Source organism: Schistocerca serialis, chromosome 7, assembly GCF_023864345.2.
Source record: "Schistocerca serialis cubense isolate TAMUIC-IGC-003099 chromosome 7, iqSchSeri2.2, whole genome shotgun sequence".
NCBI classification, from domain to species: Eukaryota; Metazoa; Arthropoda; class Insecta; order Orthoptera; family Acrididae; genus Schistocerca; species Schistocerca serialis.
The window spans coordinates 473,317,197-473,331,566 of NC_064644.1; the positions used below are offsets into that span (position 1 = coordinate 473,317,197).

General features: G+C 39.1%; 1 protein-coding gene across 1 annotated transcript in view; it reads right to left on the minus strand.

Moving 5' to 3' along the window:
• The window catches only part of LOC126412095 (dmX-like protein 2), a 370,418-nt gene that overhangs the window by 142,936 nt on the left and 213,112 nt on the right, over window positions 1–14,370 (minus strand). Inside the window, exons 41-42 of the mRNA XM_050081514.1 lie at window positions 8,307–8,543; window positions 7,439–7,603 (exon numbers count right to left, since the gene is read on the minus strand). Coding sequence (XP_049937471.1) covers window positions 7,439–7,603; window positions 8,307–8,543 — 402 coding nt within the window. The remainder of the gene's footprint in view (window positions 1–7,438; window positions 7,604–8,306; window positions 8,544–14,370) is intronic.

Below are 14,370 nucleotides of genomic sequence, written 5' to 3' on the forward strand. Positions count from 1 at the left end.
GCAAGGGAAAAATGGTTGAATACCTGATTGCATAATGCTCGTACAAAAAACTTTGTGTACTGCACCTGAGAAAAGCTGCTGGTTGCATGATAGTAAAATTCTTCTCTTCTCCATACAATGATGTGCACAACTTGAAGATGATGATGTGTCACTACCAAGTAACACCGCTCAGGAAACTTGGACCTTACACAGAAGGAGCTGCAACAGTACAGTACAGTACAGACGGTAACTGGAAGAAATACACCATGGAATAAACAGAAATGACAGCTTTATTTAAAGACTATAATTACACTTAAGTTGCTGTAATTTATGACGTTCCCCTGGACATTACAAAGGTGGAATATGATCCTGAATAGAGTGTGTGATCACCACAGATGGCAATGCGTGCTCTGCAATGTGCTCCCACACTAACCACTATGTTGGTAAGCACTTCTTGTGTTGGAGCATTCCATTACTCCACCAGTGTGGTTGACAAATACTGGGTGTTCATTGGTGTCTGCAGACCTGCTGCAATATGTCTACCTGATGCATCCCACACATGCTTGATGGAATTTAAGTTGGAGGAATTGGCAGGCCACTCAATTCACCGAATATCCTCTCTTCCCAAGAGCTCGTCCATTTGCGCAGTTTAATGTGGTCGCGCATTGTCATCCAGCGAAAACAAAGTCAGGGTTGAATGCACACCTGAAAAGAGCACATGCTGAAGGAGTATAGTGTCAGAATAACATTGATCTGTGAGTGTGCTGTGTTTAAAGATCTGGAGGTCAGTACATCCAAGCAATTTTATGCCTCCCCACACCATAACAGCTGGACTACCAAAATGATCATGTTTGACAATGTTCCTGGTTCCATTCCAGACTGTAATAGATCCAGAAACATTGTCGAACATGATTGTTTTGATGGTCCAGCTGTTATGATGTGAGGAGGCATAATATTGTTTGGGTGTCTGACCTCCAAATCTTTGTACACTGTACAGTCACAGATCAATGTTATTGTGACACTGTATTCATTCCCCATGTGTGTTTTTGTCACAGGTACATTTGGCACTGACTTTATTGTAATGGATTACAGTGCATGATCAAATCGTACAGTATAGGTGAAGGGAACTTCTGGAATGAGAAGGTATTCGGTGAAGTGACGGCCTGCCCATTCACCCAACTTAAATCCTGTTGAATAGGTGTGGGACACACTGGGGAGACGTATTGCAGCACTTCTACATGCATCAATGATCATCCAGCAGTTGTCAACTGTGCTGGTGGAGCAATGGCAAGGCCTACAACAAGAACTCCTGAGCCATCTTGTGGCCAGAATGGGAGCAAGTTGCAGAGAGCACACTGCTGTCTGTGGTGATCACATACACTATTAAGAACCATGTCCCACCTTGCACGAGTTCTAGAGAACCGTCATGAACCGTGGTGACTACAGTGTAATTATTGTCTTTGAATAAAAGTGTCATTTCTGTTCATCTCATTGCATCTTTCCTTCAATTACCTTCTGTATTATACGGTAGCATTTCTTTTTATGTAAGGTCCAACATTCACAGGGCTACGTTACTTGGCAGTAACATGTCTTGTGAAAGTTACTTTCATTCTTAAGTTTTGCACACCAGTTTACGTGGCTTATCTGTAACACTGTGAGGTATCATGACGACGACGATGATGATGATATTGATTATGATTTTGGTTTGTGGGGTTCAACGGTGTGATTATTAGCACCCATACAAATTCTCAATCTTTTCACTGTCCAGTCTTGACATTTTCCTGAATGGTGATGAAATGGTGATGACAACACAAACACCCAGGCCCTGGGCAGAAAAAATCCCCTACATGCCTGGGAATCGGACATGTGATCCCATGGTCCAGAGGCAACAATGCTAACCACTAGAATATGAGCAGCAGACTGCAAGGCATACTTTCTTTGGACATTCAAACAATGGAAAATCCAGGATGGAATGTAACAATATTATGAAAAGGAAAGTTGTTACTTACCATACAGTGGCGATGCTGAGAGTCGCAGATAGGCACAACAGAATGTCACAACTAAAGCTTCCAGCCAGTAAAGCCTTCATCAACAATAACTAAACACACACACACACACACACACACACACACACACACACACACACACACACACACGCGCGCGCACGCGTGCAAACGCAACTCACACACAAGTTTGTTTGTGTGTGTGTGTGTGTGTGTGTGTGTGTGTGTGTGTGTGTGTGTGTGGGCGCGCGCGCGCTTTGTCTAATTCTGAAGAAGGTCTTTTGGCCAAAGAGTTACTTGTTTCACAATCCGATGTATTATGAGTAGTAATCCATTCTTTTGATAATATGGTCAAAAGAAATAATAACGTTTATTCTGCACTCCCTATTTTTCCAAGTAATTTTCTTCCTGTTCTATGGCCTTTCTCTAGTGATACCCAAGTGCATGTATAAGCTGCGAGTACTACTTTTTGTTCTGGTCATGAAGCCATTTCTTCACTGTGTCAATTCTCGCTTTATCATCTTCAAAATGTCTTCCACGAATGGCATTCTTTACTGGTCCTAACAAGTGGAAGTCTGATGGAACTAGGTCAGGACTCTAGGGCAAATTGGTTAGCACTGTCTAACTCTGTTTAGTGATATGTTTGAAGGTTCTCAAACTTTTATAAGGCCGAGCATTGTCATGTTGAATCAAACAATCACCTGGCTTGTTACAAGGCTGAAGTTGCTGGAAGCACTTTTTGACTTTTGTTAGTGTGTTCCCATATGGACAGATAATAAACCACTTCAGTTGTAAATAGTTTAATAGGTTCAATTATGACCAGTTTTGGACGATTATAAGCCGATGTTCAGGTGAACAAGACTCCAGTAAGAAAATGGAAAAACTATGAGAGACCGTATACCACTTAACACGTTTGTTACCTTAATAGTGGGAATTCACTGCCAGCTGGGAATCTGAAGTTGATAAGGTCAGGTTAGTCAGAAAGAAACATGAGTATCATAACAGATAATCAACAAAATTATGTAAAGAAGTGAGGATCAAGCTGACATCTGCAAGTATGATATGGTATGATGCTGTGATACAAGCCAACTGTGAACAGAAACTGGCAACCATTGTATAGCAAGGGAAAGTAAAGCCATCTAGTGGCGAATAGCTTCAGAGCTGACTACGCCAATTGTTAACAAATGGTAGATACAAATACGTAACTGAATAAACAATGGTTAGATGTACACTGTCAAAATACAATTAACAAAAAATAATAATAATGTGAAAATTATGTACACGTTAAATGTAGTGATAATTGAGTATCCACCAGCAGAAATAGTATCAGCTGGCAATGACAATTACAGGAACATGCAGCTGTCTTGTGCCCGCAACCTGGTGGCCAGTGTGCGGCTGCCACACGCCTCATGGTGTAAGTTCTCTTACATGGTTCATTGATTTTCTCTTAGTTTTTTTCCTCTGACTGGTCACGACTTTATGTAATTTTGTTGATTATCTGTTGTGACACCTGCGTTTCATCCTGACTAAGCTGAATATAGCAACTTCATAATTACAGTTGGTCAGTGAATTCCCACTATTAACAACAAACAAGCGTTGAATGGTATGATGTTGTTGTTGTTGTGGTCTTCAGTCCTGAGACTGGTTTGATGCAGCTCTCCATGCTACTCTATCCTGTGCAAGCTTCTTCATCTCCCAGTACTTACTGCAACCTACGTCCTTCTGAATCTGCTTAGTGTATTCATCTCTTGGTCACCCTCTATGATTTTTACCCTCCACACTGCCCTCCAATGCTAAATTTGTGATCCCTTGATGCCTCAGAACATGGTATATAATCTCTTATTATAGTTTCTCCATCTTCCTACTACAGTCTTGTTCAGCTGAAGATGGGCTTATAACCGAATGAAACCGATCGAACTGAACCAATAAACTATTTACAACCGAGGTGGTTTATTACATGATTCTACGATATTCAGCTGCGTATATCCTGTTAAACAAATGTTGTTCCCATATTGTTCAAAATTAATGGTGCTGCCTCTCAGCATTAACAAGCTGCATCTTGACATGTGTGAGAGACGCAAATGGCCTCTCCGAACAATCCACGTACTTTCACAACAAGCAACAACAATGATCATAATAAATTCGAGAAGACTTCAATGGCAGGCCATCAAAGAAGAATAACTGGTTCAACAATATTCACGGAGAAGCCATTTGGCAGGAGAGGAAGGGGAGACCCAGAATAAAATGGATACATGAAATTGAACTATGTACAACACAATGATCATAAATAATAGGCAGGAAGTAGCACAAGATGGAAGCATTTGGAGGCAATATTGACATGGGAGCTTCAAGTCCCACAGAAGACAAGAAGAAGAAGAAGAAGAAGAAGAAGAAGAAGAAGAAGAAAGGAATAAAGAAAACAATGAGGCAATTTTCAAAAGGACATATTTAATTCTTTTAAAAAGGAAAAACTTCTTTTAATTTTTTAATTCTCAGATGTTCACGATCCTCTGCTCTGAAAACAGTACAATATCAATTTTGAGTATTGGAAATTAAAATTTTGTACACAATTTATGAGCTACCTTATTAAATTTATGTCACGTTTTTGTTGATTGTGGTGTTCTTCAGTCCAAACACTGGTTTGATGAAGCTTTCCTAAGGTATTCAGTGCAAGTGTCTTCATGTTCATGTAACTACTGGAATGTACATTCTGTTGACCTACTGATGCTTCTCAAACCTTGGTCTCCTTTCAGAATTTTCACCCAACACAATTCCCTCACAATTAAACTAATTAGTCCTTGATGCTTCAGCATGCATCATATCAAATAAGCACTTCTTTTACACAAAGTTTGTTATGTATCTCGTTTCTCCCTCATTCACTTTGATGCCTCTTCTTTAGTCATTCAGTCTACCCATCTAATCTTCAGTATTCTTCTGTAGCAAAACACCTCAAAAGCTTCCATTCCCTTCTTGTCTGTAGTGTTTACTGTTCAGGTTTCATTTCCATACAAAGCTATGTTCCACATAAATACCTTCAGAAAAGACTGCCAAACAATAAACTTATATTAGATGCTAATGAACTCATTTCTTCAGAAACCCTTTTCTTGGAACTGCTGTCTGCATTTTATAGCTTCTCTATGCCAACCATTACATGTTATTTTACTGCCCAGGTAGCAAAATTTATCTACCACCTTTAATCTCTCATTCAGTAATCCAATTCCCCATCGTCACTTGATTTAATTCCACTGCATTTAATTATCCTTGTTTCATTTCTGTTGATGTTCATCTTTCTTTTTCAAGACACTATCCACTGTTTTCAATTGATCTTCCAACTCCTTTGCTATATCTTATAGAACTAGAACATCGGCAAACAAAGTTTTTATTTTTTCTTCCTCTCCAAATTTCTGTTTGGTTTTCTTTACTTCTTGCTCAATATATATACTGGATAAAATTAGGGATATGCTAAAACATTCCTGACTCAACTAATGCTCCCCTTTCAGTCCATTCAATGATTATAATTGCAGTCTGGTATCTGACCCCTGCTATCTTCAGAATTTCAAAGACTATAGTCTGTTCAACATCGTCAAAAATTGTCTCTAAATTTACAAATGCTATAAACATAAGTTTGACTTCTTCAATCTATTTTATAGGATAATATGAATTGTCTCGTATGTTACTGCACATTTCTGTAACAAAACTGATTTTCTTTGAGGATGACTTCTGCCATTCTTCCCATTAAACTGTCAATAATTCATGCTACAATTTTACAGTAATGACTTGAAATTTGATGGTTCGGTGATGTCCATCCTTGTCAGGACTTTATTTCATTGGACATGAAATGATTACATTCTTCTTGAAATCTGGCGGCACTGATAGTAGCTTACACAAATTCCTATTTCCTTAGATCTACTACATTACTCGCATTTGATATTCTGTTGTTGCCCATCTACTGACATAAGCAAGCCTGTTCTGTCTACCACTCTGATTCACTCATTTCCACTGTTTCAGACCTCAATCTACACATTTTCCTTTCAAAATTCCTTAAACCACCTATCCGATTAAGGGAGCTAACATTCTACACTCCTACCTATGTATTTCTTCTGATGACAATATCCTCCTGAGTAGCTGTGGCCGAAGATCTGAATAGAGGACTATTCTACCTGCAAAATATTTTAACCAACAGGATGCCATCACTGCTAAACCAAACAGTAGAGCTGCAGGTCCTCTGGAAAAGAAATGGCTGTAATCCCCTCCCCTGATTTCTGCTTTTCACAGTACCAAGACAGCAAGGCCAAGCTGGCTAATGTTACAAATCCAGATCAGCCAATCAATTTTATGATGTTCCTTGCCAGGAACAATAGTTCATTTTGACACTCAGTTACTTCACTTCTGGACATTAAACTCATAAACTGATCTGCAGTCAGTGACTGGAATGGCACCTTTCATGTGAGCCTCTTTGTGTGTTGCATTCAGCACTTTTTTCTATTTCTTTCAATTTCACAGCTACTTTTACATAAGTAAAGATCTGGAGTGCAGATGTAATTCAAAAACAAAGGATAGCAAAAGGGTTTCTTCTAAAATAACAGTTTACTTGCTATGCAAAAGTGCACTAACCTTATTAACAGAAATCTCTTGTCAAGAAATGGAAATAAAATCTGGCTACATGCCACAAACATTTGGTTTGCACCAAAGTAGGAGGTTTCATCCTGCATAAATAAAAATTTGCAGACTGATACTTTCTTACAGGCCTTCTTTTACTTTTGATGCCCCCCCCCCCCCCCCCACCCCACACACATGATGTCTATTTATGAACAATGAAAGAATTAAAATTTATTTATAATATACAATTCATGTGTTTTACACAATCACAGTCATTTTACGTCTTGCGATGTCATTGCAAAGCAATTTACTGTTGTAATTCATTGTCAGAAGATTTGACACGTAAATAAATTCCTCATGTACAAGAGGCTAAATCACTTACTTGTGGTATGGTAAGCAACAGAGTATTTTGTCAGCTAAATGGTAACTTAAGTTTGTCAGAAACAAGTAAATCAAATGTACAAGACAATACCACAGTGCTGTCCACTTTTCATAAAGCAACTGGAAGTCAAAAAGTAAAGATAATAGCACATTTTAGTGACTTTTTGTCAGATAATATTAGTAACAACACTAGTTTATATTTTCATCATTGCTCAACTTACTCCAACTCCACAAAATTCTTGTCCATAAGCACACAAATACTAATTTTCAGAAATAAGTATATATACACACTTTACTAGTAGTTTTCTTAGTCAAAATTAAGTGCCAGCATAGAGTCTTCTTATTTTGTTAAGTATATAATTAACAAAGCAAATCTAAATTTTTGACTTCCTCTTACTAAAAAAATGCGAATTTCTCTGAATATTTTGAAGATTTGTCTTTCCTGAGAAATTTTGATTCATTTAGTGTCATATTACCTTTCAACCATTTTTTTCTTTTCGCAGCTCGTTGCACCTTAGCTTCAAAATCCATCTTCTCAGCCATTAGGATTTCATGAAGTGTAGGTTTTTCCCCAGGACGCATCATTGTTGGAGTTGAATTATGTTCCCGTATATCTTGGCTCGCTTCGATTATGCCCTCATCTATATTCATACCATGCAACATATAAAGGGTAAACAGCATTCAGTGGGAAGGAATGGATTGTGCATGTGAAATGCACCTGTACAGTTAATCTGTGTTTTAGCAAGGTCCTAAATTAATAAGCAAAGGAGTATGAAAGCTCTCATAACTGACAGGAGTAGTAACTGAAGGTACAACTAATAGAATCACATTCCAAAAACATTTAATGGTTAGTAAATTTCACAATTCATAACATGAGGTAAAGCTTTTATGTTAAATTTATTAATCGTCTAGCTAATAACGGTGAAATTTAATTGTTTATAGCAAACAACACTAGTGAAACACAAGCAAAATGCTTTACTATGTAACCCATAGCTGAGAAATACAAACAAGCTTCAGTACTCTGTAACTGAAAAAAGCATCAAGAAATTTTATAGACTGTTTTGGCCTTTGACAAATATAATTTTGGAATAAAATGTGATAACACGACCTTACAATTCACAGTTGTAAATTTCATGATAAATCTTCATTTTCTGCTGACGTCTGTGACATATTAACATCAGAACTGGAAATGTAAGATTTTATTCAGATCTTTTGTTATCTACCAAAGCTTGGGGGTTTGCCTTAATACAATCAGCAATAAATCTTCAGGTGAGATAAAAATATAGCACTCAGTAACTTACATGCAGGTTGTTACTGTAAGTATCATTAATGGTAACAGCTTACCAGAACCTGTCAGATCTGGATCACCAAAACTGTAGTTACACAGCTGACGCAATGCCTCAACTTCACGCTCGAGCCATACATAAAGCTGATAACGAAGCTGCCCACCATCAACTTCAAATCCTGTTGCCAATGTTGAAAGCTCTTCCATAAGGATTTTCAGGCAGGCTATGAACTTCAGCTGTTGAGCCATTATGTCCAACTGGCCACCACTAGCTGTGGTTGTCTCTACACTTTCACCTAACAAAAATCAAACATTTGTATTTATATTGTTATAATTATCGTATGAATTAAGATTTCACTAGACCAGTTTGCAAGCTCATATTCCTCTTTCAAAATCCTCTCGTTATACAGATACACAGAGTGAGTTGTATAACAAATGTAAGAAAAAAACAGCAGAAGGATAAAAAAAAGGCTGAAACATATTGAAAGAGTATGCTGGAAAACAGTAAGAAAGAGTACCATAATGGCACTACTATAATGAGATCAATGTGGATAGTGCTGCTTGGCAAAATCATAAGATGATGCAAGAGAACTATTGGATTGCTTTGGCAATTTCAGGATTTCCTTTCAGTTTTCCTTTTTAAATTTGTCAGACCTATTCTGCATTTTTATACATATAGAAATCTGCCAAATCTCACAATTAGTAAATAATAATTTAAAATGATATATGTTGCATTAATTTCCAGATTGGTTCAATATATCAGAAAATGATTTTCAGCAAATTATAGAATGCAGAAGAGGAAGTCTTTCTTTGCATCATTAATTGTCTTAATTCTTGTATCTATTGAAGTACTGTACTACATTTTCTTTTTCTTTTTTTATTGGATCAAGTACCTTGTATCTCTAATGCCACTCAAAAGTTTGTGAAAAGATGTGTATAGTTTTGTAATGCTTGTTAATATTGAACAGACAGGCTGGGTCTTTCAGACACAGGTGGATTTTGTTTTGAAAATATCCACAACAGTACACTACTAATCATAAAGTCATTTATTCTAGGTTTCATTTAAAGTTCCAAGTGGTCACTACTTGTTTCACCATTCCTCTTTTCTTTTTTTTCCAGCTGATTGTTGACATGGGAAGAAACATGTTCTTGGTCTGATAGACCCAGCCCGTCTGTTTATGTTAGCTTTTTCTGTTTATCCAATTTTCTTGTTATATTGACATGTATTTTTGTGTCATCAATGCATACAAACTATAAAATCAATGAAGAAAGATGTAACCTGAGGAAGTCAGATACAGTCTATAATTCAAAAAAGAATGGAGTGGCTGCAGTTGATGCAACATGTCCAGGATATACACTGATCAACTAGAGCATTACAACCACTGACCTAATGAAATAAGCCTGTCCAGGTGATACCACCACCATCTGGTGTGGAATGACTGCTAGTCAGACACACGCATGGTGCACATAGTATCAGTGAGCGTGCTGTCCAAGTTTAGACTGGGGAATGTGCGCGATCTATCTGAGTTTGAGCAAGGGCAGAGTGTGATGTCCCAGAGGCGCAGCACAAGTATTTTGGAAACAGCATGACTTGTCAGGGCTTGAAGGAGTGCTGTGGTGAGTGTCTTCAACACTTGGCGAAACCAAGCTAAAATCACATCCAGACATCATGGGGCTTGGTGGCCATCCCTCATTACAGGTGTCTGAACTTGTAGGCTGGGCAGACTGGTAAAACAGGACAGGCGACACGGGGAACACCTTCTCAACACCTATACTGTGGGATGGAGACAAGCTGGCGGTGGCCCCATTATGTTCTGGGTAACATTCATGTGGCACCCATGAGTCCAGTGGAGCTTCTGCAAGGTACCGTGATGGCCAAGGAGTATTGTACATTTGTTGCAGACCATGCATACCTCTTCATGACGATCATGTCTTTCTGATGGCGTGGCATTTTTCAACAAGATAACATGCCATGTCATAAGGCCAAGTGTGATGGAGGGGTTCAAAGAACACAGTGGTGAGCTCCAATTGATGTGCTGGCCCCCCCACCCACCAGAACTTACGGGAATTAGGTAACTTTTTTGTGCAGTGTGCAGAAGTGGTGCCAACTCCCTCCAATGGCCTACCCACGCATCACTGCTTTCATGCCATGACACACTGCTGCTGCTAACTGTGCCAAAGGTGGACACACCAGCTATTAGGTAGGTGGTCATAACGTTCTGGCTCATAAGTGTAGTGTTGGAAGGCACACAATACACTGGCCATTGTGCACATTTTATGCACTTTTGGACATTGCTGATATAAAGGCATCTGTACTATACAAAACAAACACAGAACTTAATATTTCAAACAGGCTATTTCTCAAGAACATTTGGTCTTACTATTCTGGAACGTAAACAAAACAATGGATCTGTCAGACCCAACCATTTGTGAGCTGATTTTTCTTCTTTTTTTCGCTTGTCTGTTCAGATTACTGTAAGTGTTGACATTTATTTTGAGGGTAGCCAAGAATTGTGCTAAAATTGAAAGGCAAGGTGGCTGGAATCAGCCATCACAGCCGTAAACAGCACAAAGAGGAACTCTCATGCCAGGCTCCATCTTTTGACTGTTCAATTGTCTTCTGCAAAACTAGGAGGAAATGTGTCGTCTATTGACAGCTCTCTTTTGTTTCAATTTTCCTGACCCTCAGACATGCACACCAATTAAGAGAAGTTAGACACGGTACTTGTATAACTGTGGCGAATGTCAAAGAAATGCTGTCAGAACAGTACAGCAACATTGAGATATCTACTGTGATCACTACCGACTGACGTGTCAAGCATTTTCATGAATTATTAAGAAACTAGTGTGAATGTGCAGCTTGAACATCAAAAAGAAGTCGAGGACGAAGACTGTGACTGTCACAGCACTGGAAGAAGCTGCTCTGGCTACAAAGCTTATCAATCCACATGGTGTGACACACGCCAATCAATGTGGAATCAGCCAGACAAATGTCTTTATGTCTATCACAAGATTTAAATACCATCCTTTTCATCTGTCATTACATCAGCATTCTAAGGACATGTTTTTATTTTGTATAGAATTTCATTGGTTTGCTCTTCAATGTATGACAGATGATATGTTTTTCGAGTGTTCTCTTTACCAATGAAGCAACATTTACTAACCACAGTAGTATAAATATACATAACATGTACCATTGGGAAACAGAAATCCATGCTTACAACATCAGGTACACAGCTATGTATAACTTGGCATCATAGTAAATGGGGCCGCAGGACCTCACTTCACCCCAGACATGTTAAACGTAAATATAAAGGTACACTTTCTTACGGACATTCTACTGGCACGGATGGCATCTCTGTTTCTGAGGTGACAAGAAAGCATCCTCAGTACCCTTAAACTATGCCGCCGCCCCCCCCCCCCCCCCCCCACACACACAATGATTCTGGCAAGCCCATTTTGACATGCTAGAAGTCAGCATACAGTTCTAATTACAAAATCTGTAGATGGCCTTTATCTATGTCATATAAAATAGGGCCAGAAGGAAATATGTTTTATTTTGGCACCACAGGCCAATTTCCTGCTGCATATAACAACTGAGGCTCCCTTGGCTTTGTTTACACCAAAGCAGAAACTTTCACATGCCTTGCATTTCCTTTGTAGTATATTTCTCAAATACTTTTGCAGAAACTTTCAGCATTAACATACCCTTACACTAACCACACACTTTTACTTCGCCCTTTTCAGGTCAGTGAAATTCGGCTGACTATGGGCTGCTCCAGAATGTTTACGATTCCTGCCAAAATTATCTACATAACAGTATTATGCACCATAGCAATAAGCAGCCACTGTGTGAATAGTGTTGATTCATGTGTGGTGTTGTCCCTAGTGACTGTCAATACTTTTTACGGAAATGAGTGAAGAGGCTTTACTGGTACCTGGTTCTTCCAGCAACTTGCCATCAACTTTCATGTCACCTATGCATGCCTTACCTTATTACATGTTTGCTTCTTTTATCAGCTGTAAGCTGGTTGCCATGGGAGGAGGAGGTGGGGCTTGTCCGAGCAGCCAATGCACTTCCAGTATGCGCAGTGTGCAACTAGTACCCATTTTCACCTTGTGAATATCCCACAGCAGCAACTATCTTTCTTTTTTAAATTGCTATTTAATAATAGTGAGGTTTTGCGGACAATTTATGAATATAGAATACAGAATCAGTGTGAATAATTTAAAAAGGGAAACAAATAGGAGACCTCAAATCGGCAAAGCAATGTAAAGGTTCACTTGCTTTCTCTAATGATTTTTCCAAGCAGCAGTACACACTTCCACTACATTTTCACCGTGTTATTAATTCTTCTTTCTATTTTGCATTATGCACAGTAAATACGTTTCAGCCTTTTCCCTTTTATTTGTTGAATTTCGAATTTTCTTGACACTGTTACTATTTTTAATTTGGCTAACTTATTGAGATCTCTGTACACCCAATGTTATCTGCTTGTGATTATGTCTTCCTCACTAGACCCTTGAATTTTCCTGTATAATGTTCTACTAATTTTCTTAGCATGCTGCTGCTGTGGTTTTGAGTCCAGAAACTGGCTTGATGCAGCTCTCCACGATATCTATCCGGTGCAAACCTCTTCATATCTACAAAACTATCACAGCCTACATCCATTTGAACTTGCTTACTATATTCAAGCCCAGGTCTCCCTTCACCATTTTTACCCCTCACACTTTCTTCCAGCACCAAATTCAAAATTCTCTGATACTTGTATGTGTCCTATCGACTGATCCCTTCTTTTCATCAAGAAGTGCATCAAACAAAGTTTTTTCTCTCAATTCAATTCAGTACCACCCTCATTATTAATTGACCTACTTGTCTAATGTTCAACAATCCTATGTAGAAGATGTACAACTTTGCTTCCGCCGTTTTTTCCCCAACATTTGAGGCTTTAATGAAACAAATTGGTTACACATGTATCATTCAAAGTATTTTCCATCGCTGGCCACTACTTTCTCCCCTCTTTCGGGCAGTGTACAAATCCAGCGTCAAAAAAATTGTTCATCTTTTGAAGCGATCCTCGAATTGATCCAATTTGTGACTTCTTCATGAGATCGGAAGTGTTGGTCAGCCAGGTCATGCGTCACTGATCTAAACAGGTGATAGTCAGAGGGAGCAAAGTCTGGAGAATACAGTGGGTGGGGTACGATTTCCCATTTTAATGTTTCCAAATACGTTTTGACCTCTTTTGCAACGTGGGGTCGAGCGTTGTCGTGCTGCAAAGTCACTTTATCATGCCCCTCGCTGTATTGCGGCAGTTTGCCGTTTAATGCTCTGTTCAAGTGCATTAATTGCGTTTGATAATGAGCACCTGTGATTGTTTTACTTGGTTTTAACACCTCATAGTACGCGAAGCTGAGCTGGTCCCACCAAATGCAGAGCATAATCTAGGAGCCATGAATATTCGGTTTGGCCATCGACGGGGCAGGGATATCCCCATGATTTTTTGCGTTTAGGATTATCGTAATGAACCCACTTTTTGTCCCTGGTCACAATGCGATGCAGAAATCCCTTCCATTTTTGCCTCTGAAGCAACTGTTCACAAACACTGTTCAACGTCTCTTGGTTTCAGCTCACATCAGACCTAAGTTCCTTCTTTCTGAGTCATGCCCATAGCTTTGAGACATTTTGAAATGGCTTGCTGTGTCACTGCCACTAATCATTCCAATTCTTCTTGAGTTTGACGTGGGTCTTCTGTGGTATCACCGCCAGACACCACACTTGCTAGGTGGTAGCCTTTAAATCGGCCGCGGTCCGTTAGTATATGTCGGACCCGCATGTCGCCACTGTCAGTGATAGCAGACCGAGCGCCACCACACGGCAGGTCTAGAGAGACGTACTAGCACTCGCCCCAGTTGTACAGCCGACATTCATAGCAATGGTTCACTGACAAATACGCTCTCATTTGCCGAGACGATAGTTAGCATAGCCTTCAGCTACGTCATTTGCTACGACCTAGCAAGGCGCCATAGCATTTGATATTATTTTATGAAGCATGTACAATCAAGAGCGATGTTCTACAATTATGGATTAAAGTTAAGTATTACAGCAACTGCGTCCGTTTT